This window comes from Neocloeon triangulifer, unplaced genomic scaffold, assembly GCF_031216515.1.
Source record: "Neocloeon triangulifer isolate White Clay Creek 2 clone unplaced genomic scaffold, ASM3121651v1 ptg000012l, whole genome shotgun sequence".
NCBI lineage: Eukaryota > Metazoa > Arthropoda > Insecta > Ephemeroptera > Baetidae > Neocloeon > Neocloeon triangulifer.
In genome coordinates, this window is record NW_026775554.1 from 4,602,709 (window position 1) to 4,627,574 (window position 24,866).

The 24,866-nt window shown below is 39.4% G+C and overlaps 1 protein-coding gene across 5 annotated transcripts in view; it reads right to left on the reverse strand.

Moving 5' to 3' along the window:
* Window positions 1–24,866, reverse strand: part of LOC132198395 (ecdysone receptor-like) — a 62,902-nt gene that overhangs the window by 2,389 nt on the left and 35,647 nt on the right. For 3 of the 5 annotated variants that reach the window (XR_009441976.1, XM_059622412.1, XM_059622410.1), the window contains exons 5-6: window positions 477–653; window positions 277–417 (exon numbers count right to left, since the gene is read on the reverse strand). Coding sequence is in view for 4 of the 5 variants with exons in the window: in XM_059622412.1 (XP_059478395.1) it covers window positions 277–417; window positions 477–653 (318 nt within the window). In the remaining variant the exon portion in view is untranslated. Of the gene's footprint in view, window positions 1–276; window positions 418–476; window positions 654–7,621; window positions 7,947–24,866 lie in introns of those variants that run through there. The other 2 variants (XM_059622414.1, XM_059622413.1) reach the window with 2 other exon arrangements.

Below are 24,866 nucleotides of genomic sequence, written 5' to 3' on the forward strand. Positions count from 1 at the left end.
AAAGAATTTTATTGAAAAAGTAGGGAAAAAACAAACAATAGAAACTATCGGTTCCTACAATTAGAATCAAAAGTAGACATTGTTAAACAAAGTTAGGGAAAAATAGTGAATGTTTATCATCAAGCTATTATCAGAGCACATACTGATACTGCAGAACTGATAACAAGAGAAATTAATTCATTTGTTGCAATTAAAAATACACTCCTTATATAATAATTATTTTACACAGCATTAAAAAAAATTATTAATATTAAAATAAATTTAAAAAAAACTTACATTCAGGCCTCATGCCGACGCTGAGGCACTTTTTGAGTCGACACTCCTGGCATTTGCGCCGCATGTACATGTCGATCTCGCAGTTGTTGCCGTACTTGCACTGGTACACGGCGTTCTTGGTGATGCTGCGCCTGAAGAAACCTGAGCAAAAGAAGAGATTTTAGCCGCAAGTCAGAGGGTCGAGTTGCAGACAGGCGTACCTTTGCAGCCCTCGCAGGTGAGCGCGTTGTAGTGGTAGCCGGAGGCGCGGTCGCCGCACACCAGACACAGCTCCTCCTGCTGCCGGGGCGCGGGACCCTTGCGCTTCTTCCCGTCCACCGACTCGCTGCCCGTCGAGAAGCCCATCAGACTCGTAGGAGGCGAAAGGTCATCCCGACCTGCAAAACAAACAAACACAAGATTTAATTTAAATATAAATGAATCAAATCGTTTTTTTTTTATTGAAAATATAAATTTTTTTGGCGCCATTTTTTAGAAAATTATTTTCCCCTCACGTCAAGAAGTAAATTTTTAGAAATTATTCTCTCTATTGAAAATATCCTACACAATTTCAGAAAAATATTTAACATTTTGTAGTCGATTTTTTTTATTGTATTGCAAAGAACTTAGACATTTAAATTATATCAAACTTTTTATCCTTCAATTAAGTTTATATGTCATAATTTTTTTTCTATCTTAACAGCACTAAAAGAAAAAAAAAAAAATAATTTTAATTTAATTTTCCCTCCATTGGAGGCTTATTTGAAAAGCTATGCAATCAAATGAGCACTCGCGATTTTTTTTCACGTTTCAGATCGTTTCGAATTGAGTCACGGTGCACGGAGCACCCCAAAGCTTTTATTTCGGTCCAGCAGCAAAGAGAGGCAATTAGGCCTGCTTTTCGGCGGCTGACCACTGGAGCAGCAAAAAGCTGGTGGAAAAAGCGACTGCTTTTTGTGTGATCGTGACGTAAGGCGAGTCACGATTCTCGCGCGCTATTATGACGCCAAGGCCACGGCGAACATGCTTTTTGGCTCGGCCATCATCTCTCTTTCTTTGCGAGCCACCGCCTTCTTTTTATCTCTCTCTTTTTATTTTGCACTGCAGCTGCTGCATCATCGCCGAGACTGGAATCGAAAGTGCAAAAAAGAAGAACAAGTATGTATCAGCAGGCGGCGCGAATCTCGGAGCTTTTTCGAAATAAAAGAGAGATACCCTTTGTTGCTTTCGCGCTGTCTTCTCTCGTTTGGCGCGATGACTCCTGATTTCGGATGGTGTAATAAAAATGAAAAGGCAGGGAACGAGTTTGTGGCGCCACACGTTTTTTTTTTTTTATTTTTATTTTTAATTTAAAAAAAGAGTTTACTTTATATGTATTCAAATTCCAGCCAGACTCTGAAGGCAAAGATATCATGGAGTGGTGGTTATAATACAACGAATACTTCAAATAAAATTAAGTTTCATGAAGTGTCTTTCGCGAACAAAATATCAAACATTATAAAATAATTAATCACTGAAAAAATTTAATAAGATTTTTGAAAAATTGATTATTTACATCAAATCATTTTGTAATCAATAGGATTTTGATGGTAAAAATAGTTTTCTTCATTGATTCATTTATAAGTTCAAGTGCATGTTGTAATAAGTTTGTTTTCATATTTAATGTATTCGAGGAACAGAATGATTTTGCATTAATTTTTGAAACTGGAATGAGAAATGCGAAAAAGGAAGGTTCAGGACCCTCGTGGGAATTATTTTCACGCTCTGTGCTCTGGGTAATTAGCACCAGCGACACGGAGTGAGTTTTATTTTCGGCAGAAAGATCTTAATCGGCCGGAAGTTCGTTTTCGTTTTTTTTCTGCCAGCTGAAATTAATTAAAACGTGTTTCAATGGGGACACTTTGATTTTCCCTCTACTCGATCAATGACTTCAGTGAATTTTCAATTTGTTTTGAAAAATATTACATTTTTAATTCTTAAAAAATTTCTTAAACTTTTATTAAGTCATTTAAATTTTATTCAATTTATATGATTTATCTTACATTAAATACAATTTCCACTAATTTTGTTCTCCAAATTTTATTTTAGTTGAGCTAGACTTTTTTTGGGGGATAAATTGCAATTTGCATTGGTGATGTGCGCGAGATAAAAGCGGTGCAGCTGAAGGAAACACGCACTGCCGAGCGGGGCGGCCTTGCTGCCGCGGAAAATTCGCCGCGCGCGCAGCCGAGCGACTCTTGCTTGCTCAATTACAAGTTCAAGTCTCACGGAACGTGGATTTAATTAGCGTCGCTATACCGCGAAAATCAGCCGGGGAGGAAATTAATAATGCGCCTGCCGCCAGAGGATTGTTACGCTCTTGTTACGGCCAACAGGTGCGATAATGCGAATTTGCACCAACTTTGTCTCTCTCTCAAGGGGTTCCGAGCACGCGATCATATAATGAGGTGAAAAACAGCCTGTTACAGGGGGTTGAGAGGGACAGGTGTGAACGGACTGATTTCAATTCTGGGAATTCGCAGTGAAAATAGCAAAACTTTTTAATGAAAGGAAATCGCAAAGCTAACATAACTTTGTATTTGGTAATGTATTAAATCAGTATAATTTAAATTATTTTAGTAGGTTATGACCGGGGGAGGCATCCATAATGATTATTTGAAACAAAAATAGATTGGCAAAAATTAAGATTTAAATTTATTGGTTGAAAACAAAAAATTGGATAAATAAATTGGAGAAGTTCCAATTTTAGCTCCAGATTTTCCTTGCTAGAGCTAGAAACTATTTCGAATATTGAGCTCCGATTCAAAATTTGAAACAAGATTCTTTCCTTAAATTAGAGTGTTTTTTGTGGGGGTTGCAGCGCAGCGAACCAAGCAAAAATATAGGATGAATTTTCAATAATAATTCCTCTTACAAAAAGAAAAGGCAATTCCGATTTTATAAATCTAAAAACACTCACATTTTAGAGTAGAAACAGAAATTTTAACTTCAGAGAAATGTCCAATTAAAAGAGGACGAGGCCCAATAAATTTAATTAATCCAACTGGTTTTATTAATTTTTCCAAGTCATTTATTTCCATAAATTATCTTTATAGGTTTCGTGACCCTGACGAAACCGGTGACCCAAAACCGACGAGCCCTTTCTCCAAATTTATACATAGGAAACAGTCAGGGTCGAATTTCTCCCGAGAGCAATGACCTCCGCCGGTTGTTTTGTTTTGGTCCGGGTTTCCTTTGTTGTCTCTCTCTCTCATCTTGAAGGTGTAAAAAAAATTGGTTTTTGTCGATTGAGTTTCAATTTGGATCGGGAGGTCTCTCTCTCGGTGCGCGAGCGGTGTGCAAAGTCAAGGTCGCGCAGTGCCCTCGGCGCGAAATTCCCCACCGCCCCTTTCTCGAATGGCGCTGCCAAAGCAAGAATGGACGAAAAGAACGAGTCTCTCAGGTGGAACCTGCGCAGCCACTTTTGCTCTTTGCGGCTCATTTGGTCGCCGGCGCTGGTGCGGAAACGTCCAAAACGAGATCATATAAATATGCAAAATTTAAAAAGTAAACATGAAAAATGAAAATTAATAAAAAAATCGATTTAAAGTTTAGATACTAATCTTAATTGAATAATTAATCTTTAGAAGCATACAAAGTTAAAAATTACACTTCATTTTTTTAACAATATTTCTCTGGCACAAAGTGAAATACCTGAATTTAATTTAAAAATAAATATGTCATTGTCAAGGGTGAAAAATGAGTGACGTTAATATAAAAGAGGGCATTTTTAAAGCTCTCCTGAATGGGTTATTTAGCGTTTGTCAGCCGCCTCAATTAAAATTGTTTAAAAGGCGTGAGTGACGTTTAAAGAAATGCGCCGCGAGTTGAAATCTCCACCCACAGAGAGGAGAAAGAAACAGAGACACTCATGAATAATCGCCTTCTCTCTCTCTCTATTACAAAGTGGAAGTGTTTCATTTTCATTTGAGCGCTCGCGATTGATGGTCTCGAGTCAGCGGCCTCTGCGGCACAGCGAGCGAGGAAGGAAGGAAGGTTTCACGACGCAAACGAGAGTGCGACCTTACTCAGGTTGGCAAAGGACTCGGCAAGGTTATCCGAGCTGCGCGCTATTTGCGGCTGCCGATTGTGCCTCGCGTTCCACTGCATCACGCTACCTTGCCGTTAATGCATACGGAAAGTCTTGAAAACCAAAAATAATTCTAATTTAACTTGACATCTTCTAATGTACTTACTTTAAAAGTCAAGACTGAAGTTTTCAAGAACAATTAAATTATTACGTTTTTGCTAAAACTTCATGATTTCAGGTTTTATTTTATATTTGATTATTATTTAAACACAAAATTATTTTAATTGGTTTTAATATTATTTATAACAATTTTTCTTATGTTGTTTTTAAAATTGTAATTATTTTTGTACTGATTTATTTTGCAATAATTTTATGCAATTGGATAATTGATATATAAAAAATGTTTTATACACAGAGAATTTAAATAAAAATAATATTAAATATTCTATTCAAAGAAAAATACATCCAAAGTATAGTTCTTTAAAAGTGATCAATTAATGTCATTTTTAAACATTAATTTTGTTTTCATTAAGTTCTGATGCGTCTCCATGTCTGCTCACGCATACGGGAGTGAAAGTGAAACGCAATTATTCACCGCCCAGTTCTTCTTCTTCCTCCTTCTCCTCTCCCAAAGTTATGCTAATGCATTTTGAAGGTTAATGCCGCCGACGTCACTCTCCGATTTCGGATTAAATTATTATTACTGTGCATCGATTTTCGTTATCCCCGAAATCGCGTTCGCTGCGTGAATTCATTTGAGGGGGCAATTATTTTAAATCATGAGAAGGCAACAAGGTCAGTAGGCAGGTCACCGCGCTCAGGTCACTCACCCTGTCCGCTGCAGGTGTGGGTGGCTGAGAGTGCGCTGCCACCGACGTGACGTCACCCGCAGCGAAAACAACAACATTCATTACGCACACCGCAATTAAGATGTAATTGCGCGCGCGGCGGGGCCAAATTAAATAGCCATCGCATGCAAATGCACTGATAAATAAATTTATGCACTTGAAACACGCCGGGGTGCCAAAACCAGACGATAAAAACAAAAACCAGACGATACAAACAAAAAGTTTCAAATTGTAATGTTTTAAATTAACTCTACTTTTTTATTATTTGATAATTACAACAAAACCAAATCTATAAAACGATTTCAAAATGAATTAATACCTCCTCAGACCTTTTTTAAATTGATTTTTCAGACTGAAATTAGGATATAAAAACTAGTGTTGACTGATTTTGAATTTATATTCTTGTCCTGCTTTTCCAATTTTTGGAATTCCAGGTTATTTTTCACATTGAAATTTACCAAATTTACAATCATTTCCTTGTTGCAAGTCATAAAACCCTAACATTGCGTGAGAGGTAGGAGCGAATTCAAAACACCAACCCTTATGAAGCTTTGATAAAAATTTCGATTATTCTGAAAGTACAAATTTTTCTGGTGGAATCGTTCAGATTGCTCGCAATTTCGCTTTTCAGTAAAATAACAAATATCCAATTTTTAAAATTAAATCAAACTTTTAGAAATTAATCAACTTTGTAATTAACTAATTCCAAAGTTTTATTTCTTTGTAAAATTTTAATTAGTTTTGGGGTTTATTTTTTATCTTACTGGTTGTTTTTTCACTGTGAATCTTTGTTCTAATGCATGACTGGTGCTTGAAACTTGCAAGGTAATTGGCGAATTAATTTTTTGGTCGAGTGGTTATGCGCACAGATCAGAATCTCGTTCGTCAATTGGCCAAATTGGGCGAAATTGGAGGGAAAATCATGCCAGCATTCCCACGACAAACTGCAATTTGGAATCGCGGCAGAGGTCGAAGACACAGCGGGTTTACCGGCGCCAAGGTCAGCAGCAAGAGTGGTTGCTTGTTGCCGTCGCTGCCGCTTTTCGCTTTCGTTCTCCACAAAATCAAATCTTCCGTCCTCGGAGTTCGCGGAACGGAATTAAATGTCCCATTTAGAGTTAATGGCGCGACCTGTTGCCACATATTACGCAAAAACGGAAACGATAAAAAAAAGTTCCATTTTGCTTACGCAATTCTTTTAAAAATGAAAATTAATTTTTTTTACTTTAAATTAAATTAGTTAAATTACGGATTGCTCAATTAGTGGTTTTGTAACGATTTCGGAATGTAGAGAGAAATTTCCATGCGTACACACTCGGGAATGCAAACACGGCAATCAGGCAAATATTGGGAAACGTTCCGTCATTTCGAATCGCCGCCTCTCAAATTAACATTAGCCGAGTTCGACGACAGCAAATTGGCTTTTAAGCAGCGGCCTAAGTGCGCCATAACAATAAAATAAACCAACTCCAACAAATTGATGGCCTCTTCTGCTTCTACGAAAAGAGAGAAGAAAATAGAGACCCTTCTTGTTTTTTTATTCGGTCTGACAAGGCAATTCGTCGCGCCCGACCCTCCCTTACTTTTGTGCCGGGCAGTAAAAATATTTGGAAAAGACGTGGCCCACTTTCCAAAGCCCCTAATTCTTTCCACACACATGTTCGCGGCTGGAAATAACGCACGTCGCTGAATGCAAATCCATCCGAGTCTGCATTCGCGTTCATAATTAATTAAAAGGCACAATGGTGTGTGTGCAGATAGTCATCATTGCCATTTTATCGCACCCCATCCGGCCACCTTTCCTCGCATATTAAGCCAGATTTCCGCTTCCAAGTCGCGGCAGAACGGACGCTTTTTTAAAAAGAAATAAATAAGGACTTTTGGGCTTAACAAGAGGCAACTTGACGGGCGGATTAAAATTTTATCTGATCGCTCGAAGGACGAAAGAAAGAGAGCGGTGGAGCAGAAAGGATTGAGCGAGCAAAGTGGTTATCAAGTAAAATTTAAATGGAAGAAAAATCATGAAAAATTGTACAAGAGTTGAAACGTTTTAAAATCTGAATAAACTATTGAAACCCATCAAAGGGATTTTTAGATTCATAATTCTTATTTTTAATAAATTATATAATTAAATTTGCTCTATCACAAAAAAAAATAATCGTAAGACTTGAATAAATTCATTTCATTTTGTAAGACTTTAAAGAAATAAGTAGAATTTGGCCACAAAAGTCTGATGTTAAATTTAATAAATTTATCTGTTTTAGTTTCAACTAAATTTTATCTTCTTGAAAATTGCAAAGGGTGTAAGTTTTGATCCAAAGAATTTATAAATATAAAGAGATCTAGAATTTCAGAGTTTGAATTTTCCTCTTCTAGCTCAGCATCACAAATATTATTATTTTTTTTTTTTGTTGTATAAAAATTAAAGATATAAAGAAAAAATTATTACAAGACAAACCGTGCATGTGGTGCATGCCGGTGGAAATGATGCCCCGGCGAGAGCTGAGGTCGAGGTCCCAGAAATCGAGGTCAACCTCGCCGAGTTCGGAGGAGGACGAACCGGCGGGGTTGGGCGACGAGACGAGACGCATCGGCCCCGTCGAAATGTTTGTGATCGGCGACGACGACGACACCTCCGGTGAACTTTCGGCGCCGAGGCGCTGCATTGCCACCACGTGGATCATGGCGCCGACGAGTCGAAACTAGAATTCACTTTCACCTCCAGCACCCTGCACGAGTCGCCGGCCACGGCGCGCACAACCAACGCGAAGTACAAACTGGTGCGCGCCGGCCGCCGACACTTGTGGCCAACCGAGCTACCTGAGCAACACACACATCAGCAGCGCCCCTTTCGGAGCGCGACCTGAAGCACCGGCCACGGCCGAACCGACAACAAAACGAGAGGAGCGAGAGCAGAAAAGAAAACGACAGCAGAAAAGTGAGAGGGCAAAAGACGAATTTCAAATTTTCCATTATAACAACGACTTGTTAGACTCTATTTCAGGGTTAGATCAAATCCTAGTAATCGCAGGTTAAAAATAAAAATAGAATTAATGGTTTTTAAATTATGGAAAAAGTTCATTAAAGAAAAAGTTGTCCACAAATTGCAAGAAAAACTTGATTTTGCAATTATATATTTTACGTTTTTCTAGAATTAAGTTTAATTCAGACACGCCAAAATAAGAAATTATATGAATGAAGTCTTATCTTGTTTTACATTTCAATATTGTGTTTCTTAAAATATTATTAAATCAAACTAAAAGTTAAATTATATTATTTTTAAGAAGATTTAAAATTAGCAGTATTTTAAAGTAATTAGAAACTCTCATGGCAAAATTGTTTTCCAAACGCAATATTTTAGATTTTTAATTTTGGTAGTTGGAGTTTTTTATCTTAACCAACAAATAAAAATGTATGTTTTGAAGAACCTTCTTACCTGTGAATAGCAGAATAAAGTGTGGAGAAATTTAACGTGTATATTTATTAATTGGAAGTAAAAACCTATTTTAACAGTTTAAAAAATTCAGATTGTACCCAAATTTTATTTAAAATTTGTGCAAAATTTGAAAAATTATAATTAAATTTTCCTATTAACAAATAAAAACTTTTCGACAACTGAGCGAGATTTCCGGAGATTTCAACGTTGGGTCCAGCCCGCCCTGTGCGATTGTCGGCCAAGTTCGTCGCCCCCATTTGTTTTCGTCCACTTTTAGCGCACCTGCTGTAATACTAAAAATATGTCAAAGCGCCATTCACGCGTGAGTAGCGAGGCACATGGACAATGAGTGGGAAAGTGCCTGTTACGTTATACGAGCGTTTATTTTCCATATCTGCATTCTCATTTGTTTTGCACAAAGATAATAGAGCCGCTTCACTTATCACCGGTGAGGCGACCTTGCAAGCGCGAGGCGGGCACAAAAGCTGCAGGTGCCGCGGCGAACTGCGATTTGCTCCAAAAATGACGCCTAGCTTTGCAGGTTTCCTTTTCTATAAATTGGCTTCCGCCGCCGGGCCAAGACGAAAGAAACACACAAACTCTCGCTCTCTCCACTCAAGGTCTCTTTCCGAAAAGCAATTTCAAAGGAGCAAAGGGTTTCTTTTCGTTTTCTCGGGAGTTGAAAATTTCGGTGAAATTTACGTAATTTTGTGTACATTTTCCACCGGAAACTTCTCCGATTTGGCACTTTGCGTGCTGCGTCGACTTCCTTTCTTGCAAATGTCAACGCGGCGGCGGCGAGTTCTGTCAGTTTCCTCGGCTCGCATCTTCCGGTCGTTTGCTCGCTCGGAGCTCAATATTTTTTTGCGGATGCGCGAGACCAAAACGGCCGCCGCCTTGCTATTGACTGAAAGGTGGATATATTGTTTCTCGGCGCGGCTCTCGCAGCCTAGGCTGAATACAGATGACTGCTGCATTTTATTATACCACAAGCAGCTCTGGAAGCTCGGACCATGCATGGTCATGAACTGGCTCTGCCTACCTGGCCTGGCCGGCCGGCCGCCGCGCACACAATGCACTCGGAATACTAAACACCGCCAGCAGCTCTTAAGACTTTTTCGCAAAATAATAAATACGAACCATTTCGTCCAAAGCGTGATCATGCGAAAGGTCACGGAATGGAAATTTTATGGGTTGCGCCACTGAGGAATTTTCTATTTGATAGTCCTGGCAGATCTCCTCAAACTTAGTAAAATTTAATATTCAGTTTTTATTTTTACAAAAGAGCAATGATGAGAGGAAAGTGAAGTTTGTCATCTTAAATATTTTGTGAACACTTTACTCCATTTTTATCAAGCAGTCGCAATTAAAAAAATTCAGTTCTGTCAAAATTTTAAACTTATCTTAAATTTATTTACTATTAACCTGCTCAGACATGTATTAGCTGCCAATCCTAGTCGCCAATTAGCGTATTTTTTATTCCTCTGTTTTTACAACAGAATTTTCCATCAAATTTGGTTTTCCATTTGAGGAGCAATGCACTTCCTCAATTATAGTAAATAATCTCTCTAAAAAGTGATCATTTTGAACGTCCTTCCCAGAGTGCACGCAAGGATTTGCAGCCACTCGATTTCAAGGGTGTTCCATTCGTTAGCTCGCAGCAGATAAATGCAGTTCACGGGCAGAGCAGCGTGTGGCACCGCACGATTTACTCCGAGTTACATAAAACACACGGCGCGATCGACGCGGGACGAGACGCTGCTTTTCTCTTCGGCCGTAATTATGCACGCGCTATTATGCGATATGCACGCCGAGGATAACGCCGCCGAGAATAACCTTTGGTGCACATGCAAACCAAGGTTAGCCGAGCCGAGCGCGGCGAGTGCAACTGTATACGTTGCAGCACTGGAGATAATTAACTGCATAATACCGAGAAGCGCTCCATTCAATTTTCAAATTCCTGACAAGAGATGATTTGAAATTAAATGATTTTCATTGATTCTGGTTTGTTAGTAAAATTTGCCCGCGGTGCCCTCAGCAGAAAAGATGCCAAATTCCAAGGCCAATGTCATTTGATTTGCAATTTAAATGGCGGCGATTTAAAATTGAAATTGCCGAATTTCGTCGGAATCAGCAATTGGCTGCCTCCGAGTTGGGGTGGCAGAGTTTGTTCTCAGCCGCGGCTTGTCTGCCGAAGCGAGACCGAGCCAATTTTCAAAGAGATTCGCTCTGCCGAAATAATTCTCACCTGCCGGCGCGCCAGCAGGCGGCAAACGCTTCTCACATACACAATCACAGCCGAGTAAATGAGAACGATCCGACCTTGAATTTGGAAATTTTGAGAAGATTCATTTCTCATTTCAGAGTGCAATAAAAGAAGGGCGTGATTCGGCTCGTCGGGGGACAATCAAACCCGTTCCGAGGAGACCGACCGAGCCGCTTTTTGCGGAGCGTGGGCTCGACGCGGTGCATTCCCGAGAGCAGAAACCCGATCCGGAAAGTGTGCAGGAAAAACTCGTCGATTTGTTTGCAGTTGCATTTTATCGAGAGAGAAAGAATAATGGCGGCGGCCATGTTGGCTGGCGCATCTTTTTCTTTTGCAGTCTCGCGCCGCGAATCCTCTCAAGCGTGTCCCGCCTGCCATCTTTTCTCGTCACAACAGAAAGAGAGACCAGTTGTTGGCGCGATTTGCAGATGCAAAAGGCGAGATGGGATGCATGCGAGCTGATAGGAAAAATCGTTCGGAGAAGTGCAACTTTGTATACGCGAGCCAGCTATAAAAGCGATCAAAAGCTCCGATTACGAATTCATGACCGCGCCGGACGGACGCTGCAATAAATGGCAGCTCACGGAATTCCATGTATTTTTCAAACAATAACTTTCGCTGGAAATGACATTTTATAATTTTTTGTTTTTAATAAAAAATATTCAATCTTTCTGTCCAATTTAGTTTCGCCAATTTTGGTCGTCTGACGAAATAATATACAGAAGATATGCAATTTCCTGAGGAGCGACGCGCCGAGGCATTTCCACTTTTCGGACGCACGATTTGGCCATTTCAGATTTTCCTCGCCCCATGCATGCATGTGATTGGACTGCGAATTCAGCGCTAGGCCAATTTGACGACTCCTTTTTTAATTTATTATATATTTCGCCCGATTCGTGGCTTTTTTCCCAGCATGCGCGCACAACAATGAGACGTGGCTGGTGTCGGAAAGAGCAGGGGACGTGCGGCTTGCACGAATCTCCTTCTCATGCCAAGGAATGCGCCTCATTCTCTTTTCCATTAATTTTCCATTGGGGGCCGCTGATGATTTTTGCTGTGCAATTAGACCGGAGTCATGCTTGCGCGCTTTAATTGCCTCAGCGGCGTGTGACAGGCGTCGCGAACTCAAGGATGCGCCATTTTTTCCAGAGCCACTGGTTCCGGCTCAGCCAACGTTGTGATTTAAAAGAGGAGCTTGATAGGCATCATCAAATTTTTTCTTTTTTCCGAGTTGCAAACAAAGTTTAAAGGTAAAATTAAATTAATTAAAAATTTATGAAGAAGTCTGGAAGTTGAAAAGCATGATAAATGGCTAAAATTGCAAAGAATCGCGAGAGCCAATAAAAGAGTGAGTTTAATTATTTAGCCTAATTAAAATCCAATTAATCGCTATTTCCTATGAAAACCTCAAAAGTTAATAAATAAATAATACATTAATGTTTAATGCCGGTTTTATCACAATTTCTTTCGATTTTCTCAACAATTTTTTTGGCAATCACTCTAAAAATGCATCCGTTTCATCTTAAGTTCCACAAAAAACCTACACATAAGTTCTAGAATTTCTAAATAAAAACTTCCCATATTTATTATTATATGGGAGATGAAAAGAAACTTAAATATAATTTATATTTCTTGATTTAACTGTCCTAAAAATAAGAATTTTTTTTCGAAGCGGTTTTATAATATAGGTTATATAGAAAAAAACAGGTGATTGGAATCTGCAAATGAACTTGAATCGACTCACCCCCTTTTCATATAAAATTTTGCAATTTTTTATTGATAAAATCTATTCAAATGCGAAAAGTGGCGAATTTTTGTCAATGCATATGAGTCTTGTATAAGCGGTGAAGGTGACCATCTGCGCGAGCCAAAGCCAAAAGTAAAGTGCGTCGGTCGCATATTCATCCATTATCGCCGCGATGAAATTCAAATTGCGCGTGAGCGTCGAATGGATGGACTAACACGTGTACACACGGCAGACGCATTATTATTTGTCATTTTGCATGTGCTCGCAGAAAAAGAAGTGACGCAGGTGCGAAAACGGACACGGCGAAACAGCCTCGGCCTATTTCGCCGCCGCAATTGGAGCCGGAAAATGGCACCGCGGGCAGCAAAATGCCACTGCTGGCATAGATATGATGTTGAAAAATAAAGCAGGCGACAACACGGCCCTTTCAATTTTCCCCAGTTATATTACACAAAATGAAAATAGGACACACTTCCTGGACGGTGCGGGCTCGTGTTCATGCCCACAAAATGTTTTCCGCTTTTCATTACTTGTCTGAAAGTTTTGACTACCATGACAGACCACTTCAATCTTTAATATAAAATTGTTTAAAAAATTAAATAACAATTAATGAAGTCTTTAAACCTGTTTAGCTAAATAAAAATATTGTTTAGTTAATTGCAAAACAGTTTTTAAAAATTAATTAAAAACAATTTTTTTTTTACTAATTTTATACTTAATGACAAATCCAAACAAATTGAGACTGAGTTGATTAGAAAGAAAATTGTGCGTATTTGCCCAATTCGTGTCCCGCCTGGGTCAAATTTTGGCTGGCGACTTTGCTTGTCGAGTCTCGTCGCTCAGCTAATTAATTTCACAGGCTTTATGTAATGCGCGCACAGAGAGAGGTGTCGGATTTTCACCTATCCTATAATAATAAGCGTCTGCTCGTTATGCTGATACCCGCGTGTGCGGCTCATCTTGTTTCACCAAACAACCCTGATTTATATAGCCGCCGGAGCAAGGTGAGAGATCAAATTTCACGGCTGATACGCGATCGTTGCCTTTTTTCGCATAATCCCTCTCGCGCCATTTGGTGTATCACGAAAAAAGAGCTACTCCCACGCACGCGGCGTTTGATGAATGACCAAGCTCTATACATAATATAGGGCATGGAGAGAGAGGAAGGGTTTGACGCAACACATTATTGTATAATATGCAGATGGAAATTTGAGAAGCCAATTTAAGGAGTCGATTATGATGTTCTGCGTCAAGCATCACTTCCTCGGATGATAATAAAATTATAAAAGAGTAAATCTATTCTTATAATCATGTTGAATTTAAATTAAAAATAATATATTTTACAAAAATAACAAATTAAAAAATTAAATTTAAATTGTTAATTTTTTTGATTAAAATATTTTAAAATTTGGAATTTATCTGAAATTGAACAATTAAATGAAAAAATCTCATTTTCAAAAAGAAATAAATATCGCAGCATTAGAAAAAGAAGTTCATTGCTCTCCTCGTGGAAAAAAATTAAAAACCGCAACCTTGGAGAGGCCGAGGAAGGAATCTCACCCCTTTTTCGCGTTGCGTCAGTGCCGCGAATAAACACCGGCGAAACAAAAGTAAAACCTATTTTCCCATCGCGCTGACTCAGATTGGCCGGTGCATTTTCGTAGGAGGCAAAGACCTTTGGCGCTGCAGCATCTGACGGACGCTTTCATGCATATGCGCGCACCGACAATGCCCAATTTCGGCCGGGCTTTCTCATGCGCCTTTTGCTCTTTTATTATCATCGCTGGCGCGCTTATTAACTGACAAACACACGCGGCGCGACTCTCTGGAAGGTAAAAAGAGAGAGTTATAACCTTGACTTTAACCGAGCTCGGCGCACAACCGACACGTGTCGTTGCCGGTGCGATAATAATTGTGTTTTTCAATGTTTAAGAGCGACTGCAATTATTTTTGTTACGACCATCCTGTTGCGTGCGCTCTTTTTTACAGAGGAAATCGATATTATGGACAAAAAATAATTTTCCACTGCAAGAAAAAGTCTAAAAATTCAAACGTCAAAGAAATGAAGTTATAAAAGTGACGCGCTCGGTGAAGTAAAATGGAAATTCGCATCGGTTTATTTATGGCTTGTTTGATCGTGATACGGAGGCCAAATGACGAGTCATTCAAGTTATTGCATCGATAATTGGCTCCGATTGAATTCTATGAAAAGGTTCTTCAAAGCTAAACGCCGCGAGAGCATGTACGAAAAATAACACAATCTTGAATCCAGTGGAAAATATAGAAATAAAATGTACCTTAATTTGGATCAGTAAATTATGAATTGAACTTTGATTGTTGAGTTCATTGCTCTCCAAAGTTGTCAAGTAGTTGGCAAAGACCTTGAAACGCTCTTTCTCCCTTACAAACACTCCTGTTTCCACTTTCTCCTTTCAATTATCTATAATTTGGTGGGCAGTTTTTCTTAATTATTAATTCTTCTCCTAAATTTTATAATTAAATTTTCAATTGATCTTCAGTATATTATTAGGTAAAAAAATAAGTCTAATTATACAGTTTTTGCTAAAATTAAAAAAAATTAAAAGAAGAATGATTGGTTTTTGCTAAAGTTCGTGTTAGTGGATAATTTGGCTCGCCTAATTTTATTAAAGGCAAATTTTTTCATTTGATAAGATCATAATTATAATTCGCTCCACCAAATATACGGTCTCTGAAGCGCAAAAACCACCTTTCATCCTACTCTCATCGCGCTCACTAATATTAATTTTTCTCCATCTCGAAACTTCTCTCCGTAGGACGAATTAATTTTTTCGCCAATTATCAAATGCGAAGTCGCTTGTTTTAGGCCGAGTGAATGTTTGCCTTGGTAATAAATCCGCGAGCTCTCGCCGGCTCTTCATTTACCAAACGAAAACACACACACACACCGAGAGGTACATAGGATGAGGAGATCGCCGCGAATAACATACACCAGCACAGTGAGTCGCTCGCTCAGGTCATCGCACCCTGAGAGAGTGGGGGCGTGGTCCTTGATCGTGATTGCTACAGGTGCCCGCAGCTTACATAAGTGCGAGTAAAAGTCGAAAAAGAGGATCAGCGTCACAACACCTCGTGGGTGGTTGTCCCGCATTTTCGGTTTGTTTTCATCTGCGCTGCGTGGCCTCCGAATGCAATTCGCCTCGCTGCGAATCGCTTTTCCGCTCCGGCAGCTGCCGCACTCTACGATTTTGGCAACAAAAAGTCACAAAAGATAGAGAGAAACAAAATAAAAATGTCATGCTGGTGCGAGCTTTATTTATACGGCTTAGTGGGTGGACAAATCACGCAAATCGTCGGTATATAGTTTTAACGATTTATATATCACAAAATCAATAAAATAAATTGATATAAATAAATAATCCAGAGTTGGATTAATTTTTATTTTTTATTTTGCAATTAAAATAAATCAATACCACTAGAATTTAATTTTTTGATGAAATAAAATTATCACCTCGAGTGCCAAAAGGTTCCACAACAACATCTTCAAGGACCTACATAGAAACTTGAAATTTAATTCTTTAGTTTCTTATTTTGAATTTTCATCATTTCATGAACTTGATTTTTGCCTTCAAGAGAGATGGTTTGCTTACTTCTTCTTTGGTTACATGATAAACAGACGATTCTTGCAGAGTTAAGAAAAGTCTAGTTTTATTATTTAAGTATATTTATGCTTGTTTCTCCCCTCCTTTCATCCAGCACCATGATACTTTTTTAATTAGCAAATTTATTTATATATTCGCAAAATAGAAAACTTATTTTTTTGAATATAAAATTAACTAGAATCTTCGCAGCAAACAAGTTTTTATCAGATCGGAGTTTTTTTCTATCTTCTGCTCCTCCTCTTTTCGTATTCTCTCGCATTAAGTTTTAATCCCCGCGGAGAGAAACATCTTCTCTAAAATCCAAATATACTAATCTCTTCTTGTCACTCCGTTTGAGACTGTTAAAAAGTTTATAAGATTGATATTCACTCTTACTCTCGATTTGAATTGCTAATGACTTGCCCGCGAGGTGCTTCTTTTTTACTCATTTTTGTTAATTATCCGCAGGTGGGTTTTGATTTCCACTTGGATCGCCCACCTAATAATACCTGTACATATTTCACCCGAAATTATTTCGAGCTGCCGAGCAAATTAGCCGATCAAATTATATTCATCATCGGCAGCCTTGAAACGCAAAATTCTTCGCGGCAGAGCGAAAATATGTTCTCGGGCAATATATATAAAAATATAGCGATAAAAATTTGTCCGACAGAGAGAAGAGCAGGAGCTGAAAACGAGTTGAGCGGCGATTTCCGATGACGAGAAACCAAACTACATCATTATAGAGAGAGAAGGTTGTGGAAGAAACTTGTTTATGTGCGCGCGGCGTGGGAAATGGGGAACTATTTGAACTTTTCGAAAAGCAGGTGGTTTGCCAAGAAAGCAGAAGAAGAACAGGTGGAGAACTTAATTAATTTGTTTGGTATACTCTTTTGAAATTCGATCTAATCAATAAAATTCAATTAAAGACGAATTTCCATCAGGGGTTTTTTTAATCAAAAGAAAATTAGGTATCAATATTGCGAAAATCTATCAAGTTTTCTTTCTGCATCGAAGGTTGTGCTTAATTTGCTCACATCACGTGGAATTCAAACCGCAACTCGCTTATTTATAGCCATCCGCGAATTCCCAATAGCCACAGACTGAACCTTCTTTTTTCGTTTTGCGAACGCCGCGCGTATAATTGCAACTCCGCCTCTTTGCGATCGTTGCGAAGATTTGCGCGACTGCCACCGTCTGGGCGCGCTAATTAATTGATTGATTTTCCGCGAGACGCAGATTTCCTGCAGGAAGCTGGCGGGGGTGGAGCAACAGTAGCGACTAATGCCAACCCTTTAGGCCGCCTTGAGCGAGCAAAAGCAATTTCCTATCGGGCGCACCACTTTAATTAAACCTCCTGCCTGCGGAGCTTTTTCTTCACTTCAAACTGATATACAAGACAAACTTGCGAAATGCCTGTGGAAATTTTTTTCTATTCGCTGCTGATAAAAAAACAAAAAAAATTTTCAAACAAAGATTGCAAAGAAAGCTGAAAGCTATAATTTTAGGTCTCGTCTGGAAAATATAAATTTAGAAGAAGAATTTAAAATTTTATTTCATATTTTAAATGTTTCAGTGCGTATAAATTAATATATTAAATTATTATAAAAAAAATAATAATTAAAGTTCTTCCAAATTCATTTTGTGTGAAATTTTAGCTTTATTTAATTATTTCTATTTGTATAGATCTAATTCTTGTAACTTGAAATTCGTAATGACTCAAATTCACATTTCATTGTTTTTTAAGATTTTTTTGGTTCCCAACTGGTTCTCAACTGAATGGCCACAAATTTGTAATTCAAGATTGAGATATAAATCTGGGAGCGATAGGGACGCTACTTTTCTCCCGAATTGAGACAGATGGCGTTCATTTTTCTCTCGATCGCTGACAGCAAAAGCAAGCAACCCCCAAAAAACATACAAACAACCACCCACCCCCGCCCGCTGCTTTCCATCGGCACCCCTCGCACAACAAAGCTTTTCGGTTTTTGTCCACGGCCATAAATCTGCTCGGGAGAAAGTTTAGTGCCTTTCTTGGTACTATTCGAAAAGGCCTCTCGTCGGCAGGCAAGGGTTGGATGGAAATTCCTGCATTCCGGTTGCACGCGGCAAGAAGTGTGACCAATCAACAATGACAAATCGCCTCAATAGTCGCACTTTGTCCGGTTCGCGGAAGGGCGAATCTCTGTTTCCCTTTCACTGAAAAACGCCAAAAAAGTGAAGGGCTTGTCTAACAATTTGAGTGGAAAATTTAGCTGGAGTAAAATAATTTGCTAAGTTGTGCTTACAAAATAATTTCATTGGGGTGCATTGACTTCTTTTGGAGCGTACGCACGCAATATGTGCGTCGATGGGTGATTTATTGCTGCGCTGCACTCGAAATATTCGAGTGCACGCACCGAATTGCAGCTCGGCACAATAGTGCGCAGCCAGCAGATTCGTTTATCGATTATTGCAGCAGCGGGGAAGGCGACGAGTGTGCGAGCGGCATAGGGTTCAAGATCAGATGCGAGTGACCTCAAAATCACGACTCGCGGCCGCACACTATTGTGTCACACCGAGCGAGCGCAAACTTGGATTTTCTTCATTACTGCATCGGCAAAGGAGGACAAGGAAAGTTTACTATTTATAGTCAAATAGACATAAATCTAATTTAGTAATCTAATTTTAGTAAGTTTATTTAACGATTTTTTATACTAATTTAAATTTTTTAAACTTAAAAAAAAAATTGTTAATTTTTATCCTAATTTGTTTTCCACTTGAATTTGAAATAATCTGAGAAGACTGGAGTTTGCAATTTGCCTAGAAAAATGTAAAGTATTCAGTTTTCTTTATAAACGTACATAAATGAATTATAAATCATTATTTATCTAGTTGATTTCACAAGTGCGACGAATTCACGCGGGCCTACAGCTGTCGTCGTGCGCCATCTGTGCGCAGGAACTCGCACTCCTTGTCGTTGGCTGTGCCTTTTTCCCATGCCATAAAATTGGTTGAATTTTTTTACTTTTACTGCTCTCCGCCCGTTTTTTACGACTTACTTAATTAAAATCGGCGGATCGGAGGAGCGCGATGAGTGATGAGTGGAGCTTGAAAGGGGAGCGATGAGGCTGCAGAAATTATTCAGCGCGAGACAATTTGCAATCAGGCGGCGGCGATAAAGGAGCGGGCTGCAGAAAACGAAAACGGCCAAGCCTCTTTATCAACAGAGACGCCTTTGTCACCTGCCAATTCCGAAGACAAACGAACCAAGGGCCTGCCAAAAGGCAGACTCGCACAGTCACGTCCGAAAATCACCTTTCCCTCCACTTGAATGTCAAACCGAAATAAGTGCTGCGCCGAAATGTTTCGTGCTAATGTTTTTGCATAAATTTCAAGTGTTTCGGTTTCTGAGGGGTTTGAATTCGTAAATTAGGCTGCGGGCCGATTACGGCCCTTTTGCATTAGTGGACAGCACCGCCTGCTGCGCATTTTAAGGCAGGCGATAAAAAAAACTGTGGGAATTCCTCGGGCGGCACCTGAGCAGCGCAGGATGCGTAATATCAGAGCCAGGCCACTGACTTTTCCGTCCGCGACCTTGGTTGAATACAAAATATTGCGTAAATAATGCAAATATGTATTGAGAGAAGAAAGAGGCGGCGCTCGAATGCACGAGAGGCGAGCCCACCGTTTGCTTTTTCCTCATTCTTTGATGAAAAATTTTGACCTTGGACACTTTTATTGATGTCAAATATTTTCCACAGAATAAGTTTCCCTTTCTGTAATTCATTCAAATAAAGTGCTTTGAACTCCGCGAGTTTATTTCCATTTTTCTGCAAGTCAAATCCATTTATTTATCGGCGCGCTCGGGCTCGGCACGTCGGCTCGAAACGAGTTTTGTTCTCGAATCTGATGCAAGTAAAACTCACTTACACTCCGGGAGAGCGAGATAGATACGTAATACAATGTAAATGTGCCGCCCACACACGCACGAGACGCCGCGAAAAAGGTCCCGCCAGAGGAGGAATGCGATAAATAAAGCCCAACTGATTGCCCGCTTTGCATCCGGGATCGCGGCGAGACGTCCCGACGAGCGACCCAGACACTCGGGAACACACCTTAATTTCACAAAACGTGACAAACGCGCACGAAATCCAGAAAACATTTTAACTAGACTTTTATCTGAGTAAGAATCTAAAATAAAAATTTTTCATTTCAAAATATTTTTATTTTCAAACGAAATGGAGGGAAAATCTGTTTTCTTTTTATATTTTTTTTTTATTTTTTCTTCAAAGATTCAAACTGCGTGTGTACTTAAATCATTCTTCGCCACATTTTCCACATTTTCCGCCCACTTGGTCGAGAGTCGAAGCAGAAAATTGAATGAAACCGAGCGGAGGCGCTTTGAGCTCGCCCGACTTCTGACGGATGGGAGCGCCTGCACGGTTCGCGGGTATGCAACCCGCGACTTCAGGCGGCCCTCGGGGTTGCATAACTCTCGGGAAACGCAGCAGACGAATAGTTTTATTGCTCCTCGTCGTGAGACATGCATCCGACCGACAACTGCAGCCGTCTGGACGGCGCCAGAAAAAAGTTCTGCACTTTTCCACAATCCATGTTTCTCCTTTTTTCTTTTATTGAATTCGATCAAAACTGTAGTTACGATTTTTAATAATTTCCGATTAAAAGGAACAAAAGCGGACGCTTTTCGAAAATGGTGCCACGTTCTAGTGAAACTTGGGGTGCACTGAGTCAGTGGTGGCAAGGTGTGTTCGTTTTTCTCCCTTTTCGGCGCGTGCTGCAAAGGTTAACCCAGTTCACCGCCTATCGATTTGTCCATTCGTGCATTTTGAGCGAGGCATGAATTTATTTATCAACCCCCGAGTGCGGCCGATGGTCCGGCTGATATCGCCCGACGGACGGGGGTTGTTTTCTTTCTTATCCAGGGTTGAGAGTTGCTCGCGTGCCTCACGAAGGTCGGCCGAATTAGCGCTGTGAAAGATTCAGCGCGAGATAAACGCCGTTGCCGGACAATCAAATCGTATAAAAAATTTATAATACTGCCCGCTCGGCCAAATAGTAATTTCACTGCTTTGCATCTGATATACCGGCCCTTAAACTGCTTTCTTTCTACTGCCGATGGCTAATCGATTAATAATTACAAGTGAATTCTTCAGATTCAATATGTTTTGAATTCCTTGAAAATATTAGGCACTGCTTCAAAAATTTAAGCTGAACTCAAATCAATACACAAACAATTAATAATAATTGTTGTTGTTGTTTAATTGTTAAAATTGTTGCATCACATTGTTTACATTCGTTTGTTGAAAATTATTTATTTGACAAAATTACTTGATTGACAAACAGGAATATTTTGAAAATAATAATTAGAAACTAAAATACCTATCAAGGTTCAAATTATAATTACTATTTTTTCTGTTCAGATCATATTTAAAATTATTAAAAAATTCATTTTATCTAGGAAATCAGTTTGATCAATATGAAAAATTAAGGATTATCAAACTAAAAAATCCAATATTGCTACCAAATATGAATTAACTTTATTTCTATCTTAAAACAAAAAATTTAAACACGAGTAATTTTAAATTTCATGGATGTCTAGATAAGAAACTATGGGATTCAATGCAGAAATTAAAAGGCACACTTATTTTAATTGCTCTTGGAAAATCATATCTGAGGGTGGCTGGGCGTTCGCTCTTTTTGTCCCTCATTTGAACAAGAGGCTTAAGTTGTGCGAGGCGTTCTCAACACAAAACCCCCTGCGCGAGGCCAATTACGCGGCGGGTGTTGCTGTAAAACGAGCGCAATTATTCGCCCGCCCCGGCCCGATAAGATTTAATTGCGCCCGCTAATGACCTCCGCCGCTGGATGAGTAGCGCAGGTATGCAAACACGAGGTGCATTTTCCACACCGAGAGCAATTACGCAGGCATAGTTGCATTTGAGGCTGCTTGGCTTTTCATTTTATACCAGAAAAAGAACTCCCATTCTATGAGAAGGTAATTTATTTTATTAAAGATTATTTTCCTCTGTTGATAATTTTTTGTAATGTATTCATGGTGTATTTAAGAAGTAGTTTTGCCTTTTGATAAATCAATACAGACACTTTTCCACTAAATTAAGCAGATAAATTAAATTGAGGAAAATTGTTATTTATTTGAAAATTCAAAATTATTGCAACCAACCTTCTACAAACAAATTTAAAAGAATTGAAACTGTAATTTAAAATTTGTGTTGTCCCTTAATTTGAACAATATTGATTATATTATTGCGTTATTTTTTCCAAGTTGGTATGTTTGACTTATTGTTTGCGAATGACGTGAGTCAGGTTTTGCGCGAAAGTCGCGAATCGCGAGTGCAAATAGAAACGGCAGACTGTGCTGCGTGCGTGTGCGAGTCAGGGACCTTTCTTTCTAGAAAGGTGCCCTTTAAAGGAACAAGCGCGGGTTGTGCAAGCTCGCTCGCTCCGTTGATTCAGCGGGTTAGCAGAATTATATACATCGTGAATGGGTTAGCCGGCTATTTGCTGCGGGCTGACATTGGTTTATATCTCACTCTCGCTCTTTCTCGATCCTATTCACCACTCGCGCATCGATTTGGCTGCGGTTGTGTGCTTTTGGCGCCAAAGAATTCCGTGTGTAATATTTTGCCGGATTTTGTTTTTATGGACGAGGCAACCTTGCGCATTTTCGAAAGTGCGGCGCCCACCAAGGCTGATTGTGAGCGCAGAGACGGAACCAGCATGCCAGAAAAGCTACGCAAAACTTCCTCGATGCTGACAATGAACTCGGGGTCGTTGGTTTCTGCAAAACATTCACTCCTTTGATTTTTTTCTATCATAGCAAACAGGAGAGAGCCGCGATGGTATTTAAAAATATTAGTTTTAATTGGAAACAAAAAATAAGAGAAAATGTTCATGAAATTTCTCTCCAAACATTTATAATTGATATTTCATAATTTTAGCAATGTTCTTTGTATTTTTATCTAAAAAATTTACTTTCTATTAAAAAACACGTTTGGCTATAAGGAAATACATAAACAATTCCAGGTCAAATGCAAAATATTTTATAATTTTTTTTTTTGCCTTGGCTGGTGACAGTCGCGACTGATTGCGGGAAGTGCATTCTGATTGTTCTTTCTCTTGGCGTGCAAGCGAAGAAATTTCGCCTTTGGAAACACTCTCGCCAGAAGAGTGACGTCACGTGTCTGCTCACCAGTGACCCCAATAAGGCAACAAGCGCGACTCGCTGCTCTTGCAGCTTGAGTTGGTTGTTGTTTGTTGATTTCTCGCATCGCGGGGGCGAACGACTTCTTCACTTATTCGCCGTGTCTAGTCTCTCAACCCTTTTCACAACTCGCACGCAATGTTGAGAGGAAAACAGCCAGTTCTGATGCTGTGCGGAGGGCGAAAAATAAAAAAAATTATCTGTGTCGGTTCCACGTGATTGATTGATCGGTTGCGGCCCGTATGCTTTTGTGTATAATTGCGCCCCACATGTCCTTGACTGTAAAAAAAGATTGAAAGAGGTGGAGGCATCATGCGGGCTTGATGATGCCTCTGAATGTATATGTGTGCTCTTAAATTGATGATCTAAAAAAAGGACAGGTGCCGCCGAATGCAACGATTTTTTGGTAGTGCTTCAAAATGAGCTAAAGGGTTATAAACAGATTTTATTTCAAGCCGATCGGAAAATAACCTGTGGGAAAATGATACATGAAAACTTTTCAGAAATTATTTCAATTTTATGTTACCAAAAATTGAATACTACCTTGACTGGAAAGTGGAAGAACGACATAAATTAATTAAAGAAAATTTAATTTTTTGTATATATAACAAAATTCAGCTTTAAGTATTTGTAAAGTTGGTTTTATATTTTTGCAAAATAATAATGGATTCACTGAGTTTTAAATATATATATTAACATTTTCCCTTGTGTATCTTTTTTATAAACTCTGTTTTTGAAGTCAAAGGAAACCGGCTGGCTGCGCATTACTCTTTTGATTGTCATCTGAAGAAAGGGTTGCTTCCTCCACGACGCATATGCACTTTCCGCTGGAAACAGTTTTGTATATCGATGGAGCAGTACTCGGAGAAACACTTTTTTATCAATCGTGTCTTCCTGTGCGCGATATCGCAGAGGACGAAAAAAACTTTCTTTGCTCTCTGCTGTGTGTGTTTAATTATGAATGAGCCGGGGTCTAACCAAGAGGAAACGAGAATATATTTTATGCGCGCACGTTATTGTGTGCATTTTGCTGTTTATCTTTTGACATCCTCCGTGTCCAATTAAGGCGCACCAGCCATTTACGTCTTGTACAAAAAAAACAATGCAACAATGCTCTTGCTAATAAAAACAAGAAGTGATGTGGGCGAGCAGGCGAAATGGACACGATCGATTTACTTGCGTAAGTTGGTTGGGGATTAAAAATAAAAAAAGTAAAAGTCTGAAGACGAGCTAGAGGAAGGCGAGTGCGCGGGAAAGGTCACCTCCCGAGGAACAAACTCGTCTTTCGTGCGTGCACCGAGGTGCAAAACGGCTTAAATGTCACTCGCGCGCCCTCGCTCCGCTGTTTATTCTTGTAATTTAGGCCACCGGTCATGAGCAGCTGGCCTGCGAATTTGGCA